Below are 23,372 nucleotides of genomic sequence, written 5' to 3' on the forward strand. Positions count from 1 at the left end.
TGTGCTAGTAATGACTCAGGAAGATCTTAATCCTTATCCTGAGTTCCACTTCTGTACAATGCAATGAGACTATCTTGATTCTAAGATTCAGAGACCATTCCATTGCGGAAATCTCTACGGAAGCTCCCCTTTGGCTTTGTATTAATTGTTGTCTTTGTTTCTTTTTTTTTGGCGAAACATTGCAATGAGAGGGTTTTAATATGATTGTTTACCACATTTCCGTGACTTTATTGGCTTTTAAACGTTACTTTAAGAGATGATGGAGACAAAAAGACGTACAAAACCAATGTTAGCGAATTTTGATCCTAAAGTCCATGCTCTATATGTCATCATGATGTAATTATGACTTCTATTTTTGTCTAATTAGATACAGGCTATTTTTCCGAAAACAAAGGTGTATCTAAAGTAATCAAACAGTTTACTGTTTGAAAGACGAACACAGTTACTTCAAAAGAGCTTTTAAAAAGTGGATACTCGCTAAATGGAAGTTCATGTCAATGTATAACTGAAAATTAAATTCAAAAGAGAATAATTAGAGATAAGATAACGTAGAAGATATTACGGTAATCTAAAGGATGACAGATTTACTGTTTGTCATAAAAAACAATTTCAAACGGTTTTTCATCATTTTATTTATCCTGGTGAAACCCTTAGCTTAAATCACATGTCTCAAGGAACCCCTGGATAGTATATGCTATATTCACCGTAGTTTGTATGCTACTCACGCATATTCATATTCATCGTAGCTTTCACGCATATTCATCGTAGACAGCGTGTTTTCGCAACTGATTTTCTTATGAGGTTCATAGCCGTGAGCCATGGCATCATGTGATTTTCTTACAAACTGATTAAAGTCTCTTGTCATAATACCTTGTAAGAAACTTGATGGTTTCAGACAACTCTGGACATATATTCAAGTTGAAATGGTTTGAACCAATGAAGAACCGCTAAAATGCAATTATGGTTGCAGCGGTAACTGGAATCTAGTAAAGAGCCAACTACAGCCCATAGTAACCGAAGTGTACAAAGAGTTTTGCAAAGATGAATTAGGGAGAACGAATTGCCCTTTGTTGCTGATTCAGGACTGGTAACTGTTATTTCGATTAATGTTTATCATAAAAGTTTATTCCAAAAACAAGTTCATGAGAATCTTGGAAAAGATCCTAATACCACTCGGAGATGGCGTTCGATCGAAACGAAAAGTGCGACTTTGATATCAGCTCTTTCAAGATTCTTAACAGGAGTATTATAGCCCTCCACCCTGAGCAATAAGTAAAATCACATTTTTACATATAGATATCACTATCATCTGAACAGAGGAACATATTTACCACTTTAAAATTAAATGATAGACAAGGCATAACCACACAGAAACTTTAGAGATTCAACAACTATGATGTGTCTTTTTTCCTTTCCTTTTCTTTTTTTTCCAAGGGGTGGTTGTATTTAACCAGTGGTCGTAGAATGCTTAAAGAGGGTTCGTTCGGACGGAAATCACCATACACAGTGCCCTCTTTAATTTACAAAAGAGATCATGGCAGAGCAAGGTGGTGTTTTTTACATTTTGTACCACCAGAATCAAATTCTAAGACAAAAGGATGGTTTGAGAACCCCCCCCCTTTACACATACACACATACACCCGTTGAAAAACCGAAGCAGAGCGATGTTTCTAGCCAATTTGTGCCAAAAACATCAATTATTGCTTGATAGTGGGAGTTCTAAGATAGCCAATCAATTGTTCAAGGTCTAAAACCGTGAGCGAAAGGTTTTGAGCCCCCTTCCCCCATTTCTTGTCAAACCACAGTAAAGGGATGTTTTCTGTAATTTTGTGCCATAAAACCTCAATTTGGTCCCAAAGGTGGTTCAAATGCTGGGAAATGCAGATTCTAAAAAAGCCAATCTATTCCTCATAGTCTGAAACCCTTAAATGGAGGGATGACCCACCTCCCCCATCTTGAAAAAACGAGGAAATAGATTTTTTATCATACCTATAAATTGATAACATTATGTAGTGTTAGTTTTGGATTTTTGTCTACCGGGATTAGAAAGATACTGCAAGGTCGTAGAGATATGCCTATTGGCTTAGTTAAGGGCTCCTGTCTTATAAATCCGTCTTCATAACTCCTTCGTAAAGTACTATACTGCCATATGGAACTTTTTGGTGTCATTCCTCTTGTGGAAAGGCTGGGATGCATGACATGGGGACTATTGAAATTTCCACGGCCGAACATCTTTAACAGGAGTATTGCAATCCACCTCTTGTATAATCTATCTCCTTCCCCCTTTAGTAAGTGAAAACTAAGGAATGCGATTTAGGGGAAAACAAACTACCTAATGTACAAAATTTCATTTATTTATTTCCATTTTTAAGAAAAGATTTGAATTTTCTATACGAAAATTCTTAGAGACAACGACTACCAGATGCCCTTTAGACACTTTAGTTACGTGACGAAGTTGCAGATATCTTTTGCGAAACTTTAAGGAATGTCAGATGTAAAACCTGTAGGTTTGTTTAATGGATTTGAAAAATCATGTCGACTTTTGGACTATTTGGACTAGCTAGTCATAGAATTCTCTTCTTCTAAGAAAATATCTAGTTTTTTTGGGCGAAGGGGATTAATTTTGTGATCAAAGCCACTAGTTTTTAGAATTCTATAAATATTGACTTTGAAAATACCCCCTCCGAAAAAAAGAAAAACAAGCAAACGACTGAAATGATGAATCTTATGTTTCACCTACAATAAACAGCTCGTAGTCCCTTTATATCAATGCAAGGTGCTGGTGTAGGAACATTTCCAGAATGAATTCTAAAATTAGCAACGATTCAAGACTTACTGGAATTACATTTTAAATTACTTGTTTTATTCTGAGAGAAAATGCCAGAAAATTCACCATGTTTATATTGACATTTAGAATAGGAACAGTTTGGAGGTCGGTTTTATAGATTTTGATGATGTAATTATCTTCCAAAGACTCTGAATCTGCAAATGACGTAAATCTGAATCATTTGAGCTATTTTTTGTTTTTTTTCATTACTCTTGAAGATACTCTGCCAAAAACAGAATGCTATGGAATAGAACCTTCTGTTCTAAAATTCATTGGTTCTTATAGCATAAGTGTTTGACTTTTGTCATTGACCTGTACAGGTCTATTGGTTATATAGGTGGAATTGTATTCGGAATCCTTCGAATTTACTAGCGGAGGGGGGGGGCAAGAAAAGTTCATTTTTATGCTATCTGTTTTCTTTTTTTTTCTAAATATTATAAAAAGCGAACGGGAACAAGATAAAGATTTGTCATTGCATCTTTTGAAAAATGAAGGCGGAATCGTACCTCTGCTGTACTCAAGAAGGAGAGAGAGTGGAATTTTACCTTCTTGGATAATTATTCATAGGGCTCTTCATTGGATGGATTCAATTTTGTCTGCTTCTTGGGAGATTCCAGGATGCCAAACTGGAGAAGCATATTCAAGATGCTTGCAGATAAAGGAATTATTAATCTCTAAAGAATGAGAAGGGGGACGCCAAATTTATTTAGGAGATTAAGGAGGCAGAAATCCGAATCAGCTTTGTGGGTGACATTTTCAACATGGATGCCCATTTGAAATTAGAAGAAATTTTGACATCAAGTAATTCAAAGAGAATAAACATAATGAATGGAGGGAAAGAATTAAGAAAATGCGACAGAGATTTAAGGAAACAAATTGACATCATAATGGAAAAAGAAGGGTTTCTCCCATGTTTGAGTGACATTTCCAGCCTTTCCACTTCTGAAATAGCCCCACAAAGTTCTATTTTCGATGCCTTGTGGTACTTTACTATGGAGTTATTAGACAAATTTGTAAGAGGCACGTAGAGTGGAGCAGTTGCTTATGAGTTATTATACGTGTTTCCGTGATCTTTTGGTAGCCTGCAAGCCCTGGTGAAAAACAAAATTTAAATTAGAAACGAGAACATGGATGCTAACGAGAAAAAGGACGATTTTTCTCGTTTTTCAAGATGAGAAGCTCAAAATCAGAGATTTAGGTTTTTAGACCCTGAAAAATGATTGGTGATCTTCAAATATGCATTTCTTAGCAATTAGGTCCTCTATGTCAAAAGTTGATGTATTCTTTTACAAAATGGCAGAAAACGTCAAGACTATCTATTTTGTTACTTAAAAAAGGTAATGGATATTATGACTTACGATCAAACAAGTCTTGTCCCAGTATTCTACCACCTACATGTTGTTGAATGTACTACTACTACTACTACTAACTACTAACAACTCGCTGCAGCACCAAGCCGCCTGAGGCCAACACAGCTATAGATGGTCCTCCTCTGTCCTAAACTATTCAAAGCTTCCCTCTTTGCAACCTCCCAGGAAGTTCCCATTTCCTTAAATCTTTCTTTATGACATCCTCCCAACCCAGACGAGGACGACCTGTTTTCCGTTTAGCCCTAGACGGTTGGCCGAAAAGCACAATCTTTGGCAATCTGCCATCCTTCATCTGCAGAATGTGCCCTAGCCGTCTCAACCTTTCTTTCATTATAGTCCTAGAAAGTGGGTTGAACCATATTGTTCGTGCAGCCTACTGTTTGAAATACGGTCTATCAGCCGGGGTTCCAAGAACAATCCGTTGGCAATTTCTCTGGAAAACATCTAGCGAATCTTCATCCGCCCTCCGATTAAGGTTTTTCGACCCTATTGATTCCAATGGTGCACTTTGCATTTCGATTTGCTGCCATATTTTAGGGGGTTTGAAGCCCTTCTTCGGAATTCCCGTAAGTTTATTCTCGCGATAAACTTATACTGCAAAGATAAACCTAAATAATATTTACCATCATTAAGCGGTCATTTTTACTTGCTATGCAGTTTTTTTTTTCAAAACGTGTTTGTTAACTTTCGGTTACTGTGGACTGTGGTTCGCTCTTTGTTGGGTTACAACTATCGGATCTTGGTGTTGTAGGATCTCCCTCCTTGCAACGTTTGTAACCTTTTTCTTATTCCACCAGTATATTTTTTCTTCTGGCTAGGCCTCACTGTTTGTAGATCGCTTGTTTGTAGAAGTTTGTTCTGGTCTCAGGTTAGGGATGTTAAAATAGACTTAAGCTAGGCTATTTGAAAATTGTTCGGAATCGGAGTCGTTATAGAAGATGAGCTTTATCTAGACTTAGTATTTTTAATCCTAGGGATTTAGTACGAGTCACGACAGTCTATTAAGGGTATTTTAATTTTTTTCTTTTTTTCCTCTCTATCTTTCCGCAATAGAAAATTTATTACTTTATATTCAGTAACAGATATCATTTAAAAATTCCAGTTGTTAAGCTCTAAATTATTTAATGAGGCACCGGAGAGTTTTGGTCAGTTTTACCGTCTTATCCGCCTTTCTCTTAATTAATTAAAAAAAAAACTTTTTCCATAAAATTAGTTTTTCAAAAAAAAAGGTAAAGAACTCAATTAAACCAAAAATGAACAAAACTAGAATCAAATAATCAACCAAGCATACAACTACCACAAATCAGTATCATCAGTATCAACTACCAAAATCAATTTATATACTGGGAGGAGGCGAGTAGAATCAATATAGACATTCAGTACATGGAAGTGTTTATTTAATATATTTCCATTTATATACTGAGAGGAGGCCAGTTGAAAGACATTCAGTGCATGGAAGTTTTTAATTAATATGTGTTTTGTTTTATTTTTTTTTTTTTTTTTTATTTGTTTTTTGATTTTTTTTATCTTTTTTTTTTTTTTTTTTTTTTTTTTAATGTAATTTAAGTTGTTTTTTTTTTTTGCTTTATTTATTTTTTTTTTTTTTTCCGTTTAGAAAGGATACCGGATGTGGGACTGAAAAATTAGGAGCTTTTGTGCATAATTAATTGTTTTGTAGTTCACTGCTTGTTAGAAAATTAAAACCCGTTTTTCGTGTTTAAAAATTTTTTTTTGTTTTTAAATCAGTATCAATAAATAAATGAAACCTAAAACAAACAGGAATTAAAATAAATAACAGAGTCAAACTGAAAACAAGCAGAAATTAATATTAATAGGGTTCTAAACCCCATGCTTTCTAAAAGCGAGAATATAATTTGTACTTTACTGTAAAAAATTCAAATGAATTTACGGAAAAAAATATGCATTGTCAGTTTAATACACATATGCTGATATTTATTCCTTAAAATCTTAATTAATTTTTTATTTCTTAAAGATATAAAAATGAAAACATTTAAAATATTTTTTTCTGTAAAGTACAAATTATATTCTGGCTTTTAGAAAGCATAGGGGTTTAGAACCCTACTCATATTAATTTCTGCTCGTTTTGAGTTGTTATTTATGTTAATTTCTGTTTGTCTTGGGTTTCATTCATTTATTGATAGTGATTTGTGGTAGTTGTATGCTTGGTTGATTATTTGATTCTAGTTTTGTTCATTTTTGGTTTAATGGAGTTCTTTACTTTTTTTATAAACTTATTTGGGTAAAAAGTTTTTTTAATTAATTTTTGTTCGTTTCATATTAACATACTCTTTTTCAGAGAAAAAGACTGAGCCTCTTCTAAAGTTAAACAACCATCCCTTCCATAAAAACCTTAAATACCCCTGGGCATAACTTACAACCCTTGCCCCTAATCTCTGGGGTTTGTTTCAACCCCAAAAGCCTTGTTACATGATATTTAGACTATTTTGAATAGAATGGCTATCTCAAAATTTCTATTACATGCATTTCGGGATAATACAACGTGTATGTGTGTTTGTGTGTGTGTGTGGGGGGAGGGTTAGCTGCCCTCCGATCACTTTGACTCTAAAAAAGAGCACTAGAGTATCTGATTACCAATCCACTGGACCCTCACCGAAACTTATACGACCATGCTTTCTATAACAACCTAATATGCCCCCAGGGCATAACTTACAACCTTTGCCCTGAGGAATGGGGGATTTGTTATCCTCAAAGACATAATTTTCTGACCTTTCAAATACGTGGAAAAAATATGGCTATCTCAAAATTTTGATTGAATGTGTTTGGGGTAATGATGGGCGTGGGGGTGGAATTTGCCTTCCGATCACTTTTGACTAATAAAATAGACACTACTCAATTACGAATCGAATGAACCCTTTTTAAAGATTCTACGACAAAATTAACTATAAGAACCTTTCATGCTCCATGGGCATAACCTACGGCTCTTGTCCTGAGGGCTATACGGGGAGGGTTGTCATCCTCAAAGACATAATTTCGATACCTTTCAACTACGTTGAACAAAATAGCCATATCAAAATGATGATCGGACATTTTTGGGGAAATGATGGGCGTGGGGGGGAATTCTCCCTCTGATTACTTTTGACTACTAAAAATGGCAATAACCCTCTCAATTTCTAATCGAATGAGCCAAGGTTTGAAGTTTTTACGACAACGCTTTCTATAAATAGCTTATCTGCCCCCAGGGCATAAATTACAACCCTAGCCCTGAGGGCTTGGGGGGAGGGGGTGTCAGAATCAAATATCTAATTTCCAGACCCATCAACTAGGTGTAAGAAAATGGCTATATTAATATGAAGATCGGAATTGTTTGGGGAAATGATGGGCGTGGGGGAAGGGCATTCGCCCTCCGATCGCTTTTGACTATTAATAAGGGCACTAGCCCTCTCAATTCCCAATTGAACGAGTCCTTTTTGAAGTTTCTACGACAACGCTTTCTATAGAAACCTTATATGCCCCCAGGGCATAACTTAAAACCTTTGCCCTGAGATCTGTGTGGGGATCGCCATCCTCAAAGACATCATTTCCGGACCTTTCAACTACGTTGAACAAAATGGCCATCTCAAAATTGTTATTGAATGTGTTCGGGGAAGTGGTGAGCGTTAGAGGGGGACGAGTTGCCCTCCAATCATTTTCGACTATTAAAAAGGGCATTAACCCTTTCAATTTCCTATCGAATGAGCCCTTTTTGAGGTTTCTACAACAACACCTTCTATAAAAACTTCATCCCCAAAGTCCTAATTTCCAGAACTTTCAACTACGTTGAAAATATAGCTATGTCAAAATTTTGATTAGATGTTTCTGGGGAAATGATGGATCTCAGAGGGGGGTCAGTTGCCCTTCAATCACTTTCTACTATTAAAAAGAGCACTAGGCCTTTCAATTTCTAATCGAATGAGCTCTTTTTGAAGTTTTACGACAACCCTGTCTATAAAAACCTTCTATGCCCCCAGGACATAACTTACAACCCTTGCCCCAAGGGCTGTGGGGGGGGGATGTCATCCTCAAAGTCCCAATTTCTAGAACTTTCAACTACGTTGAAAATAATAGCTATCTAAAAATTTTGATTGGATGTTTTTGGGGAAAAAGTGGATCTGAGAGGGGTGGTTTGTTGCCCTCCAATCACTTTCTACAATTAAAAAGGGCCCTTTCAACCCTTACCCTGAGGTCTGGGGTGGGGGGGGGGTCGTTATCCTCAAAGATATAATTTCCAAAACTTTCAAATACGTTGAAAAAAATGGATATCTCAAAATTTTGATTGGATATGTTTGGAGAAATGGTGGGAGTAAGAGGGGGGCTAGTTGCCCTCCAATCACTTTCGACTTTTAAAAAGGGCCGTTGCCCTTTGAATTTCCAATTTAATGAGGCCTTTTTGAAGTTTCTACGACACCGCTATTTATAAAAAAAAAAACCTACGACAGCGCTATCTTGGGGCATAACTTACAACCCTTGCCCTGAGGGGTGTGGGGGGTTCGTCATCCTTAAAGACATAGTTTCCGGAGTTTTCATCTGTGTTAAACAACACAGCTATCTCAAAATTTTGGTTGAGTGGATGAGGGAAAAAGGTGGGTATGAAAGTATGACTGGTTACACTCCAATTACTTTATACTATTAAAAGGGGCGTAGGCCATATAAATTTCCAATCGACGGACCGTTTTTTAAAGTTTCTACAACAACGCTTTCTATAAAAACCTTATATGCCCGCAGGGCTTAACTTACAGTAATAACCAACAAGTAGAACAATTGGTAATTTTTATATATATATATATAAGACAGTGCAAAGCAACTTTGAATGAATATTTCGACCCTATATCCATGGGTCATTCTCAGCAAAAGCAATGAAGAAAAAAAACGAATATAAAAGAACTTATATTAAAATTCAATCTTTGAAACTAAAATATTTTCAGATTAGCCTTAGCTTCATCTGAACTTACAACTCTTGCCTGAGGGATGTGGGGGGGGGTTGTCATCCTTAAAGATTTAATTTTCAGAACTTTCAACTGCGTTGAAAAAATGGCTATCTCCAAACTTTGATTGGATGTGTTCGGGGAAATGGTGGGCGCGAGAGGGGGATTAGTTGCCCTCCAATCACTCTCTACTATTAAAAAGGGCACTAGCCTTATCAATTTCCAATCGAATGAGCTCTGTTTGAAGTTTCTACGAACACATTTTCTATAAAAACTTGTATGTCTCCATGGCATATAACGTGTTTATATGCCCTTATGTCTTTGAGGTTTGTCATCCTCAAAGACATAATTTCCAGAACTTTCAACTACGATGAACAAAATGCCTATCTCAACATATTGATTGGATGTGTTTGGGGAAGTAGTGGGCGTGAGAAGGGCGTTAGTTGCTCTTCAATCATTTTCGACTATTAAAAAGGGTACTAGCCCTTTCAATTTCCAATAAAATGAGCCCTTTTTGAAGTTTCAACGACAACACTTTCTATAAAAACCTTACATGCCCTCAGGGAATGACTTACAACTCTTGCCCCGAGGGCTCTGAGGGGGTCATCATCCTCAAAGACCTAATTTCCAGAACTGTCAACTACGTTTAACAAAACGGATATCTCCAAATTTTGATTGCATGTGTTTAGGGAGATGGTGGGCGTGAGAGGGGGTTTAGGTGCCCTCCTATCACTTTCAACTATTGAAAAGGGCACTAGCCCTTTGAATTTCCGATCGAATGAGCCCTTTTTGAAGTTTTTATGGCAGCGCTGTCTATAAAAACCATATATGCCCCAGGGCATAACTTACAACCATTACCCTGAGGGCTGTGGGGGAGGCGGGGTCGTCGTCCTCAAAGACGTAATTTCTAGAACCTTGAACTACGTTGAACAAAATGGTTACCGCAAAATTTTGATTGGATATGTTTGGGGAAATAGTGGGCATGAGGGGGGGGGGGCTAGTTGCCCTCTAATCACTGTCAATTATTAAAAAGGGCACTAGCCCTTGCAATTTCCAATTGAATGAGCCCTTTTTGAAGTTTTTACGACAACACTTTCTATAAAAACCTTATATGCCCCCAGGGCATAACTTATAACTCTTGCCCTGAGGGCTGTGGGGGGGGGGGGGGTCATCCCCAAAGACCTAATTTCCAGAAGTTTCAACTACATTGAACAAAATTGCTATCTCAAAATTTTGATTGGATGTGTTTGGGGAGATTGTGGGCTCGAGAGGAGGGCTAGTTGCCCTCCAATCACTTTCGACTTCTAAAAGGGGCACTAGCCCTTTGAATTTCCAATCGAATGAGCCCTTTTTGAAGTTACTACGACAACGCTTTCTGCAAAAACCTTATATGCTCCCAAAACTTACAAATTTTGCCCTGAGGGCTGTGGGGGGAGTGCCCTACTCAAATACATAATTTCCAAATATTTCAACTATGTTGAACAAAATGACCATCTCGAAATTTTTATTGGGTGTGTTTGGGGAAATGGAGGTCGTGGAAGGGGTGTTAGTTGCCTTCCAATCCCTTTCGGTAATTAAAAAGAGACAAGCCCTTCGAATTTCCAATCGAATGAACCCTTTTCGAAGTTTCTACGACAACTCCTTCGATACGAAGTGCCTGGTCTAAAAGAAACCCAAAAAAAAATAACAATAATAATAAATAATACATTGCGCCAACATCCTTCTTTACTTGGCAGCGCTATTGCTCTGTCTCGTAGCTTAATTTTCTCATGTTTTTTTCTGTCTTTGATAATCTTGTGTTTTTGATTATTATTGTGTATTTTGATAGTTTTATCTTTCTGTTTATTTTTCCCGCTTTTGTAAAATAGTGGGTAAAAACTTCATTTTAAATTATTATTATATACGCCATTGCAGCTACATCTACGAGCATATATTATACTTCTGTGTTGTTCCTCGATTACCAACTGTGAGTTGTCTTTTTACTTTCGTATGATTTTATGTATTTTTTTGTCAAGTTATTCGTGGTTTAAAATCTTTCTTCCTCAACGCTTAGGACATCTTATTGTATAAATGTGATTATTCTTCGTTTGATTATTCCTCCTATTTGTCTTACCCCTGTAACTTTTTCTTCTTTGGCTTTATCGTAGAGTTACCGGCTCTAAAAAGAAAAGACTTTTCTCTTTTTGTGCTTAAGAAATTGTCTGTTTTCATGTCGAGAATCGCAATTTTAATTTCACATGCAACCCTGGAATATTACGTGCAATCTTAGACGATCTTTTCTTGGTCATAATTCAATATACGACAATTTCCTCTCGAAAAATTTTAATTTCAACTGAGGGAGAAACATATCAAACAGTTCGTGGTAACGAACTGTAAGTAAGAAGCGACCCGGCTAAATAGTAATCGAAACTCTAAAAAACGGAATTTTGATACCAATAGATACATCAAAATAATCAAATTTTTATGCTGATTTCAAATATATAGATTTCATTAAGTTTAGACCTACCCATCAAAAGTTACGAGTCTGAGAAAATCTGCCTTATTTTCACAAAAACACCCCTTAAAAGTCATAGAATCTTAATGAAAATCGCACCATCAGATTCAGCGGATTAGAAAACCCAACGGTAGAAGTTTCAAGTTCCTATCTGAAAAAATGTGGAATTTTGTATTTTTTGCCAGAATAAAGATCACGGTTGCGTGTTTATTTGTTTGTTTGTTTTTGCTTTGTTTTTTTTTCAAGGGTGATCGTATCGACTCAGTGGTTCTAGAATATCATGAGACGGCTCATTCGAACGGAAAGTAAAAGTTCTAGTGCCCTTTTTAAGTGACAAAAAAATGGAGGGCAAGTAGGCTCCCTCCCACGCTTATTTTTTTCTCAAAGTCACCCAATCAAAATTTTGAGATAGCCATTTTGTCCAGCATGGTCGAAAAATATAATAGCTATGTCTTTGAGGATGACTTAATCCCCAAGAGTCCCGGGGGAAGGGCTGCAAGTTATGAACTTTGCCCAATGTTTACATATAGTATTGGTTATTGGGAAGTATACAGACGTTTTCAGGGGGGATTTTTTCTAGTAGGAGGGGGGGTCGAGGGGTACGTGGGAAGATCTTTCCATGGGGGAGGAACATTGCTATGAAGGGGGCACCGAATATCCCAGCATTATTTTAAAAACGATCAGAAAAAAACACAAGTTTTCAACTGAAAACTTTTCAACATCAAAACTTAAAACGAACAAAAACTATTAAGTATATTATTTGGTTCGCCCCCTAGTCAATTGTCTCGCTCTTTACGCTAAAGCTTTTTTAGTACTTTCACCAGAGCTATTTATTCTAATTAACGGCCTTTGTGATTAAGGGGTCATTCTTAAAGAATTGGAAACAAATTCGAACCTTAGCATTCGAACCTTAATATGTAATTAAAAAATACGAATATAGAAGTTCGTTATGTAAGTTAATCCGTAAGTTACGTATATTTGTTACTAAGAGAAACGTTCGTAAATAAAATTAAACAACTTTCGAGAGAGCCATTTAGCCAAAAAAAAGTCAAATTAATATACAAATTTCGTTTTAATTATTCATGTACGGTGAGACAAAATCAAAACCTGCATTAATTCGAAAGGTTCAGAAATTAAATAAAAAAAACAAGTTTTTTTTATCTGAAAGTAAGGAGCGACATTAAAACATAAAACAAACAGAAATTATTTCGTATATGAAATGGGTTGTCCCCTCCTCAACGCCTCGCTCTTTACGCTAAAGTTTGACTCTGTATCACAACTTTATTTTTTAAAACAATAAAAAACTTTAGCGTAAAGAGCGAAGCGTTGAGGAGCGTTCCGTATTCCTTTCATATACGGAATAATGTCTGTTCGTTTTAAGTTTTAATGTCGCTCCTTACTTTCAGTTAAAAAAAATTGTTTTTTTTTATTGAATCTATATCTGAACCAATTATCTGTGAGAGAATCCCAATACACACACTGAGTCATAGATACAAATATTACAATGCCAGTGGCATACATAAAAGTAATCAGTTACACATTTGGGATTCCACAATGTATGTCTGTTCTTCTAAAGAGGTGTCAAACTAAACTCTAAGCTAATGGATTTGCCCATTTTTCTCGTCTCCGACTTTTTGTTACTTGATTTTTCCAGTAGACTATTAGTTTACTGCCCTAGCTTTGACCAGTTTCCTCAGAGGCACTTATGTCCTCCAGAGATCTTCGATCTCTGTGGTGACGATGTTGCAAATTATAAACCTGTCTAGTTTCAAATGTTTTCTTAAAATTGATTCTGAACTTTTTACAGTCGATCTTTTTATTTTGATTTACAGTTTGGAAAATCATTAGTCATTAATCTTTAATACCTTTTGCATCGTATTGTCTGAAAATTTTTGACTAACTGGTATCCCTTATTCGTTCTAAGTTAGTAACTCAATTTTGAAATATCTTAAGAATACTTATGCTTTTTCTTCAGAAGATCATACATATTTATTGTTAGGTTCGCCGTGAAAGTCAACCCTAAATAAGAAAATTAATTATTCGGTATAGGAATCCAATCGAACCTGTGGTGACACACCGGTATTGATACGGGAACCGGGGTTCGGTCTCGACTACAGCAACCTGAAGCAGGATGTGGAATTTTATTTTGGCGATAAGATTACTCGAAAGCGGATAATCCATAATAATTCAAACAAGGAAATGAAGAAGAAGAAAGGTCTCGAATCACTTTGCTTTGTACTTTACGTACGGTTAAAAAATAGTCTTTCCGAAAGGGTTGTTTTCAGAGATGATCTCTCAAATTTTTAACCTTTGCTAATACAAATAAAAACGAAGGAAAAGCTTGGGCAATTATGTCATCGTGTAATTTAAATCGATGTTGACATAACCGTATCAGTAATACTTCTCTGAATGATTGATATGGAAACTAGCTCAAAAGAATCAAGTTATGAAAAAATCAAAGCTAAAGCTGATTTCTTATTTGATAAAACTGAGCACAGGTGGCAGATGGGAATTATTTGTGGCTCAAGTTTAAGTGAACTTGGAAATTTGTTAGAAAATAAAGCCATTAGTCCTTATGAGAATATGCCCCATTTTTCTGTTTCAAACGTTGTAGGGCATAAGGGCCAAATGGTTATAGGGCTTCTTAAAAATGTTCCAGTTGTGTGCAGTGTCGTCACTAGCCAAAATGTTTGGGGGGGGGGGGGGAGCAAGAGATTTTACTGACTGGCTGGCCATTTTACCGACTGGTTTTTACCAATATAATTAACAAAATGTCCGTTTCGAATACAATACGGAAATTCACTGCACCAGTCGGTAAAACCGCTGCATTTACCAACCGAGATTTATATTTCGGTACATATTATGTCACTATTTTAATGCTGATTATTTAACCAAATAGAAAGTTGTGACGCCATTTGTAAAATCACGGTAGGAGTCGGTAAAACTGCTGTGTTTACCGATCAAGTTCAAAATTTCTGTAGATGACATGTCAGTATTGTCGTGGTCTTTATTGAACCGAACAAAGAATTTTAGCGGCATTGGAAAAATCGTGGCGCAAAGCGCCACGATTTTACCGATTTTTTTACTGAGTGACCAAAAACATTGGGGGGGGGTCCTCCCTCCCCATACCTGACGGCCAAGAATGTGTGTATGCAAGGTAGAGTTCATCTGTATGAAGGTTATCCGGCTTGGAACTGCGCGTTACTGGTCCGAGTCTTGCGCTTAATGTGATTATTAATTAAGACTTTTATTTCTAACAATGCTGCTGGTGGATTAATGCCCATTTACAAAATTGGTGATAGAATGATAATAAAAGACCATGTAAGCATGCCTGGGTTAACTGGAAGAGTTCCATTGGTTGGCTCAAATGATGATATATTTGGAACTCGATTCCCCGCAGTGCAAGATGCGCACAACAAAGCATATCATGAATATGCTCTAAAGATTGCCAGGGAAATTAGCTTAAAAGACAATATTCCCGAAGGTGCTTATTACATGAACGGTGGGCCAGTATACGAGACCCCGTCTGAATGCCGAGTGCTATCAGGATTTGGCATCAATGTAATAGGAATGTCCACAGTACTGGAATTGGTTGCAGCTCGCTAGTGTAATATGTCTGTTTTTGCTTTCAACTTTGTTTCCAATAAATGCGTAGTGGACGCTGATTCTCAAAATTCGCCTAATCATGAAGAAGTTATTGCGGCTTGTCAAGTAGAAAGTCTAACTTGATGGTTTTCGTGGAGGCAATGGTATTTCAAATAAACGAAGACGACTTTAAATGATTGTTATTGGAAAATGATAAAGATTAATAATGATAATCATGTAGTTAAATACTTGATTGAAGTTATAATCAAAGTGTGTGAGATGTTTCTGTAGTAGTGAAGTTAGTATTCTAGACCATCCTTATGTAAGGTATTAAACAAGGGTAAACTCCACGTATCACTGCCTTCGTCTTCTCTATTAGTGATATTGATGAGTTTTTAAAAGAAAGAAATGTGCAAGTTTAAGCAATGTAGACACCTATTTTTCATTATTTTTTCAGCTTATTAAATCACTGATTCTGACGTTTCTATAGCCCAGCGTCACGGTCTGCAGAGAAGTAAGAGAAGTAGGATTTGTATAAATATTTTTTTCGGGGGGGGGGGGGGAGGTAGGGGGTGCTGGGTATAGCCTAATATAACTGCCAAACGCAGAAGTAAGACTAAAAATGTTTAGCCTTTAAGACTAATGGTCTTATAGGTCTTTAAGCCTGTAAGTTTATTACGAAGATAAATTTATGGATACTTCGAAAAGTAGCCTGAAACCTCTCGAATTTGGCGTTAGACGGGAAAGAAAACTGAACCATCGGAATCACCATAACCAGAAATCCCACATAGGAAAATCAGTCTCCTATCTTGAGTGACAAGGAAAATAATTTTTTCGCATGGGTAGTAGCTATGTGTCCTTTTTTTTCCTTTTTTCATCAGGGGTGATCACAACCCGAAGAAGAAGAAAAAAGGAAATACATCACTGCTTCCCATGAGATAAGTGATTTTCCTTGTCGCTCAAGGTTGTAATTTTCCCATATTTGGGTTTTAGCAATGGAGATTCCAATGGTTTAGTTTTCACTTCGATCTGAAATATTTTTCCTTGAATTTCAGGCAATTTTTCGATATTCCTGTAAATCTCTCTTTGTAACAAAATTGAACCATTATTATTAATCAAAATAATACGAGGCATGTTTTTTAAGTAAGTACCGTTTTGCGATTATGCCGCCACAGTGCTACGGTCGCTGTTCTGCGCATGCACGCTGGTTACCTACATCTCTTGTCTACGCACTGACGCCATTACAGTCTGATTTTAATTGTATACGTTGTTTACTGAGTGTTTAAGATGCCTCTGACAATCGTGAGTCCTGCCGATTGTGAAGTACGGGCAGTTATACGATTTCTTAGGGCTAAAGGCGTAAAACCGATCGATATTCATCGTGAGATCTGTGAAGTTTACGGACAAAACATTATGAGTGATGGAATGGTAAGGAAATGGGTGACAATCAAAACAACAATCCATGGAATGGCGACATTCATCATCACCCAGAAAAGTGAAATTTAAGCAAACAATTTCTGCCCGGGAAATTTCACTTTTTTGGGTGATGATGAATGTCGCCATTCCATGGATTGTTGTTTTGATTCTCACCCATTTCCGATCCCAGAACGGCTTCAGGTTTTTAAAAGCACTTTCTACGAGACTACCGCCTGACTTAATATAAGCGTTTGAATCTTCATACCTACCTAGTAGCTGCTAAAAGCTGTTATGAGCTGGGGTGTTTGTCCAGTATTTCCAAGACAGTTGTACGGTTTCTGTATTTTACTTGGTTCACATATTTTTATCTTTTCAAAATACATGCATGTTATATCATCTTGTTTGTTTGTACCACAAACAAAAGGACATTTCTGGACTTTTTCTGTGTCCGCATTAATAATGGATGTGCTTCAAAAATGCAGTTATGTCAAAGATGGCATCTCATTTTAGTAGTATCACTTTCAACTCCTAAAAAGGGCACTAGAACTTTCAATTTCCGATTGAATTGGCCACCTCCTAAATTTCGACAACCACTCTAGTGGCCACTGGAATAAATACATGGAAACAACTTAGCTCTTTACTTTGGGTTCCCTACTAATCCTTGTTTTAAAATTTGTGCATATCGATTGTTACGCATAGCTCTTTCGGAATTGAAAAAGATATAAACAAAATTATTTAGTGAATAGGAGTCCTTGATATAAAAAAGAGAAAAACTGTAGTTGTAAATACTTAGAACCAATTAGATATCTAATAAATTTGAAACAGCCTCTTCATAGAAAATTGCAACCAGTTATTTAGTAAAACTGGGTAATTTGCTGCAAAAGGCAATTGACCACAGCTACAAATAAAAAGACAATTTAGTATGTCAACTTTAATTGTATTTACTCCAGATTTCATTAATTTACGTTATATTTACATTTTAATTGTTAAAATACAAATCCAACTGACAAATTAGTTCGAAAATAGTTCATATTAAATTCAATTTACATTTAACTTAATCACATTTAATTCAAATTCAATTTGTTTTTTTAGTTGCTCGTTCGAGAAGGTTGTAGCTTGAATATTCCTGACAAAGATGGTGACACTCCTTTGCATGAAGCTTTGCGCCACCATACACTCTCACAACTGCGCCAGCTACAAGATATGCAAGATAATACTGTTGCTGGTGGACTCACTGCCCCAGGTGGAGCCAAACCGGCTGGAGTGGGATCCTCTCATAATTATTCGGTATATTCGACAAGTATCTTTATAAATCATTAAATTGCCATCATTAAAAATTGAATCATTAAAAATGGCCAGTCAAATACTGTACAACTTAATAAATTAACTTAATGTTAAGGACTCTTTTGAGAGGCAAGATAAATAAGAAATTCTATAGATTTTCCAGCCATCAGCCACAGAGATCCCAATGAATATACTAAAAATATACTTTATTTACTTTAAATATACTTTATATACTAAAAATATACTTTAGTATATGGAATATACTAAATTCAATCTTTGCTACGAAAGTTTTTTTCCATTTCGGTACCGTACAAATTGGGATTCAGTTTTTTTTTTTTTAATGAGCTTGTCAGATTTCTAATTGAATGTTTGAATTTTTATCTTGTGGTTTTTAAGGCAGCTCTCAATGTTTTAAATAAAACCCACAATCAGCAGGTATTAGCGGTATCATGGGCATAGTTTTTTTTCAAACCTTTTTTTCATCCGAAGAAGTCTCATTAGCCAACAATATTTACCAGTAATAAAAATATCAACAATTTTAGGGCTCAAATTTTAATCGCGCCTTCCTGAAAAATTCCGGCTGAAAAAACTAAATAATTCTGTCTGTAATTATATTTATAAATTCAAGTCTACTTTTATTTGCTTTTTCATATTAAACTTCTAAAATTTTAACGCTAAAAGCGTGCAATTTTTACAAAGTTATTCTTAAAGTATGAGAAAATATCATTTATGTAAATAATAAAAAAATATACTGACCCCCTCCTCCACAAAAATAGAAAAAAAGTGTGTAATTCCACGTCATAACAAGCATGTCTCGGCCGAAGTCCCGAGCCTGTTTGAATATGCAGTGCAAGTGGACGTAGAATAAAATGCTATTTGATTGAAAACGAGCCAGCGTTTATTTCAGTAAGTTTCATCTACAGTGCACTACTCTTGTATTTACAGTACAAGATTTTAGTTAGTAAGAGTTGAAATTTGAATCTGGTCTGTTGATCGCTTTTGAGTAGTTTTTAGTGGCAAATCCATCTATAATTCTTAAAAAGCACTTTCAAACGGTTCAAAAAGTCTTTTAAAAACCGGTCTTTCAAACTGTTTTTATGATTCTAAAACATAATGATATGATTGTTGCCATGCTGATTTGTATACAGATGGCGTTGGCACGCTCGTCTAAAACAGTAGAAAATGATAAAGAAAGATACTTAAGCGGGGTTTAGCCCAAACTTTGATTCTGGTGGTGATTTTATGTGGAAATGTCTCTATAACAATACAAACATGAAGAAGAAGAACGGTGTTTATTAGGACTTGATTTTTTTTTTCACACCGAGGAGTATCCGCCGTAAAACAACGTTTTTCCATCCTGAGTCTCGGAAAAATTATATTTCAAAATAGAATTAAATGGTATTTTTTAATTCATTAAGTATCTGGAGTGTGTTTAACTTTTACAGTTCGAAAAGTGTCATTTGCGAAAGGATTTAATAAAGATTGTGTTAATAATGTGCCCTTGAATCGTACTTTATTTTGGACATTTCTCCCATGACAAATTTGTTAGTTTAACTTTACAAAGTCTTTGTAAAATGAAATGATAATATTATAGTTTTTCGGAATGGATACTACAGTTGAGAAACAATAATTGTGATTTCAACAGTGGAACAACCACTAATTATTTGCTTGGTATGTTATTGCTCCGGAAATTATTTGCAAAATGCTAAGTATAACTGCCTCAATTTAACATTACCTGATAGCTAGTAAGTTTATGTCCTTCGTGCTGCTGGTGATGTCTTGGGTTCTTGTCTCTGTCAAGCTGTAATTCTAACGTAATACGTCGTAAAAATATATTTTTCTTAGCCGTCTTTTTGATTTGGGCCACATTTTCAAAATAGGCTCAGTGCTTCTGTCAATAGTGGCCAAAGTGAAAAACAAGTGGTCTATGGACGTTGCAACACCCCCCAAAATCATCTAACGTACTGTAATTTTCTTGTAATCGTATAAAATTCACGAATTGTCGATTAATAAAAATATTAATAATAATGACATTATTTTGACTCTTTGATTGTTTTAGACATTAGAAAATATAATAAAAAATAATAATGGTATTGATCTGACTGTTTGGTTATTTCAGACCTTAGAATTAAAAAAAAAAATTAGAGAACATCGATATTAAGTAAACTAGAAATTATTGTGCTTTGTTACTGAAACTATTAGGAATGGATGGAGAGTTCTAATCAGGGCTCATGGATTTGTTTCCAAATTCCTACCTTGACTTCTTCCTCCTTGTTGTTCATGACTTCTTTAAAAATTTGTACATTCCGTCTTGGGTAAATGAAACTTCAGAGGTGGATCTGAGACACAAACTAGGGTCTAGAATAATGTTGTTTAAGTTCTACCTCTGTGTCCTCCTAGTTGTAAAGCTTGAAAGGCTAGGTCAAAATAGTGCTCAACCTTGAGAAAAACTATTTTGGATTTTAATGGAGCCCAAAGCCAGAAAACAATATTACCAAGGTCTGCAGTCCAGGAAAAGTAGACTCTAAGGTAGAAGTTTAGATTCATAATTTAGGAGAAGTAATACATTTGTCCTTGAAGATTTTTCTTAGCCTTAAAACTAGTTAATGGGTGCAAAAGGAACTTGAAAACATCTTCTCTAATCCCGATTGGGATCCAATCAAAAGAGCTTTATTAACGATTGGCTTGTTCTGCTTAGCCAAGGTAACCTGTTTGCCACGTTCTCAGTATACATTAGTAAATTTGTTGTTAAATTTGTATTGTTTAAATAAAAGTCATTTTCAAAGTAACAAGTCTCACTCCATAAATTTTTCTTTAGCTTTTAATGGGATGTCTTGGAACACAAGGAGCTAATAAGAAATCTTCTGCTTCAATTGCTTGTTTTCTTGCTGCTAATGGAGCCGATTTGAATGCGAAGAACAAGAAGGGACTGACTCCTCTTGACCTCTGTCCGGATCCAAATCTCTGCCGCGCTTTAACAAAATGTCACAAAGAACGAACTAAGTAAGTATCCTCCCAATTTTTTTTTACTTAATGTAGGAGCGGTCTAAAGGGCTATTCTCTAAAACTTCAGTTTTTTTGGCTGTGTTTTTAAAACAAAAATTTATTTCTATCAATATACACACAAAATCATTGTAATTATGAATAGTTATTTAAAAGGACATATTGAAGAGTACATTGTGAACTGATTAGAGTTATGTATTTGAATTAGATTTTGTTAGTTGTTTCTGTGCCGGTTGATCTATCGTTTGCGTGGTAGTGTATTTGTTAGTCCATGAAAATTACTAGTATGTTGGAACTTTATGACCAAGGGGAGATCAAAATCTGTTTCAGTTTTAAAATTGAATGAGAAATTTCTTCTTCCTCTTCATATTGCTTCATTTTCATTGTGAAGGTAACTTAATGACAAAAAGCTTCCTTCATATGTATTTTCACCTTCCCAGTGTGGGTCAAACCTCCTCTGTGGGTGCCCTTATACTATTAGTACTACTAGCAACTCACTGCAGCACCAATACGTCTGAGATCAACACAACTGTGCATGCTCTTCCTTCATTCTAATCCATACAAAGTTTAACTCTTTACCCCTTCCCATGAAGTTTAGATTCCCTTTAAATCCCTCTTTATGACCTCTTTCAACCCTTTTTGGAGACAACCTTTTTTTCGTTTGGCCTCTGTTGGTTAGCCAAAAACCACAATTGTTGAAAATATGTCATCCTTCATTTGTGAAACATGGCCTACTAATCTTAAGCTTTCTTTAACTATAGTCCTAGAAAGTGGGATTGATCCACATCTTATTGTTTGATCATTATCAGTCAAATGAGAACCTATGAATATGCGTCGACAATTCCTCTGGAAACATTTAACAAATGTTCTGGTGCCTTTCAAAGCGCCGACATTTCAGAACCATACTAGACCATAATCGTTACCGTAGCTTTCAATATCTAATCTTAGTTCACAGTAGCGTTGCCATTGCGGTACGATTATACCATTTGTGTTTCACAATTTAGAGGGCCTGGTACGATGTGGCGCATTGGGAGATGTTTAGGCACAATCCAAAATTTCCGTTAGGCTTTGGTTTTATTGGTTCCTTTGTGACTGGGAGACCTGGTTAAGTCTTAGTTTGTCTGAAATTTTCGTCAGGTTACTTCTTCTAGGGATATTAGCCCAAGAAAAGAGTCTTACTAAGGGATTTCTCTGGTACTAAATAGAATAAAAATCACGTTATTACCATTTATGAACATTCTTAACTGAGTTCTTAAACTGGGTTAATCCAATTTGTATGCAGCAATTTGTATAGAGTAGTGCTGGTTAACTAGTCAACTGCCTAGCTATGGAACATGTCAGTTGATTGACAAGAGAGTTATCAGCGGGGTTTTCTCGGCTAGTTGGATCCAATTAAATCTAGTTGATTCGAAAGCGTGAAAATTTAGTAAAAACCTAAAAAAAATTTGGTCCAGAAATTTTAGTTGGAATTTATCGGTGTTCTCGGATATTTTTGTTTATCCCTCCTTCAAAAAAATGAAATTTCATGATTCGTCTTTATCAGATTTTGAAAAAAATTACTAACCTTACGCAATATTTAGTCATGGTTAAGCTCCCAAGGCTGCTAATCAATCTCACTAGCAGGTTTAGCTTAGCCAGATTGATACGTGATCAGGTCAATCTTGAACTGATTGTTTCTATTGAAAAGAGCTCTGACACGATTATTTATTTATAAAATGATGTGAGTTGGCAACCAGGATAGCTAATCAGTTGCTATTTTATTTTGTTGGACTTCTCTGCCTCCCTGATCAAAAACCCTGGCAGAAATCATTCTTTGTGTCTGGATTGTAGTCGGTGACGCTTCCATTCGAAACTCGGATACGCTCATTATATTCCCATATTGCTACTTCTTTTCTCGATTCCTCAGTTGCTCAGCACATGAAGCTTGGCAGAACAAAAGTTTAAGCAATTATAAAAAAAATTGTTGACAAAAAGTAGATAGAACATATAGGTAGTGACTTGAAAAACCGACCAGTTTCGCTGATTGTAAACAGATCAACGGATAGGTCGACACAAAATTGCTTAGCCATGAACGTCCAGCACCAAGACAGTGATGATCTTATGGCAGTGTTTTTTTTTAGGATTAGTGGTTTTGAAGGAAAGGACTAGTAGATGCATGTCGTAAAGTTACAGTTACTAAATATCTTCAGAGAATTTCGATCCCTCAAGGGAATGCCATTAGAATCACTTTTGACAATGCTTCAGCAAATATAGGAGAGACAATTAGTCTAGAAGCTTTTTTGTGACATGGAGCACTGTGACATTCCGCATCTATCCATCATATGATGTGCGAGCCATTCACCTGACCTATGTTCATCCTAAGCAGCTCACAAACAACCAGAAAGCCTTGAAAAACTTGACAAAAATACAGTAAACTACATTAGTTTCAGTTCCAAATGGTTGCTAGAGCT

General features: G+C 35.9%; 1 protein-coding gene across 1 annotated transcript in view; it reads left to right on the forward strand.

The window, feature by feature from the left end:
* Positions 1–23,372, forward strand: part of LOC148946077 (E3 ubiquitin-protein ligase MIB1-like) — a 167,222-nt gene that overhangs the window by 100,760 nt on the left and 43,090 nt on the right. Inside the window, exons 3-4 of the mRNA XM_089097596.1 lie at positions 17,728–17,922; positions 20,738–20,922. Of these exons, the coding sequence (XP_088953722.1) occupies positions 17,728–17,922; positions 20,738–20,922 (380 nt within the window). The remainder of the gene's footprint in view (positions 1–17,727; positions 17,923–20,737; positions 20,923–23,372) is intronic.

The sequence above is a fragment of the Artemia sp. Qi Xiang Cuo genome, chromosome 12 (assembly GCF_049724085.1).
Source record: "Artemia sp. Qi Xiang Cuo chromosome 12, ASM4972408v1, whole genome shotgun sequence".
Taxonomy (NCBI): Eukaryota; Metazoa; Arthropoda; class Branchiopoda; order Anostraca; family Artemiidae; genus Artemia; species Artemia sp. Qi Xiang Cuo.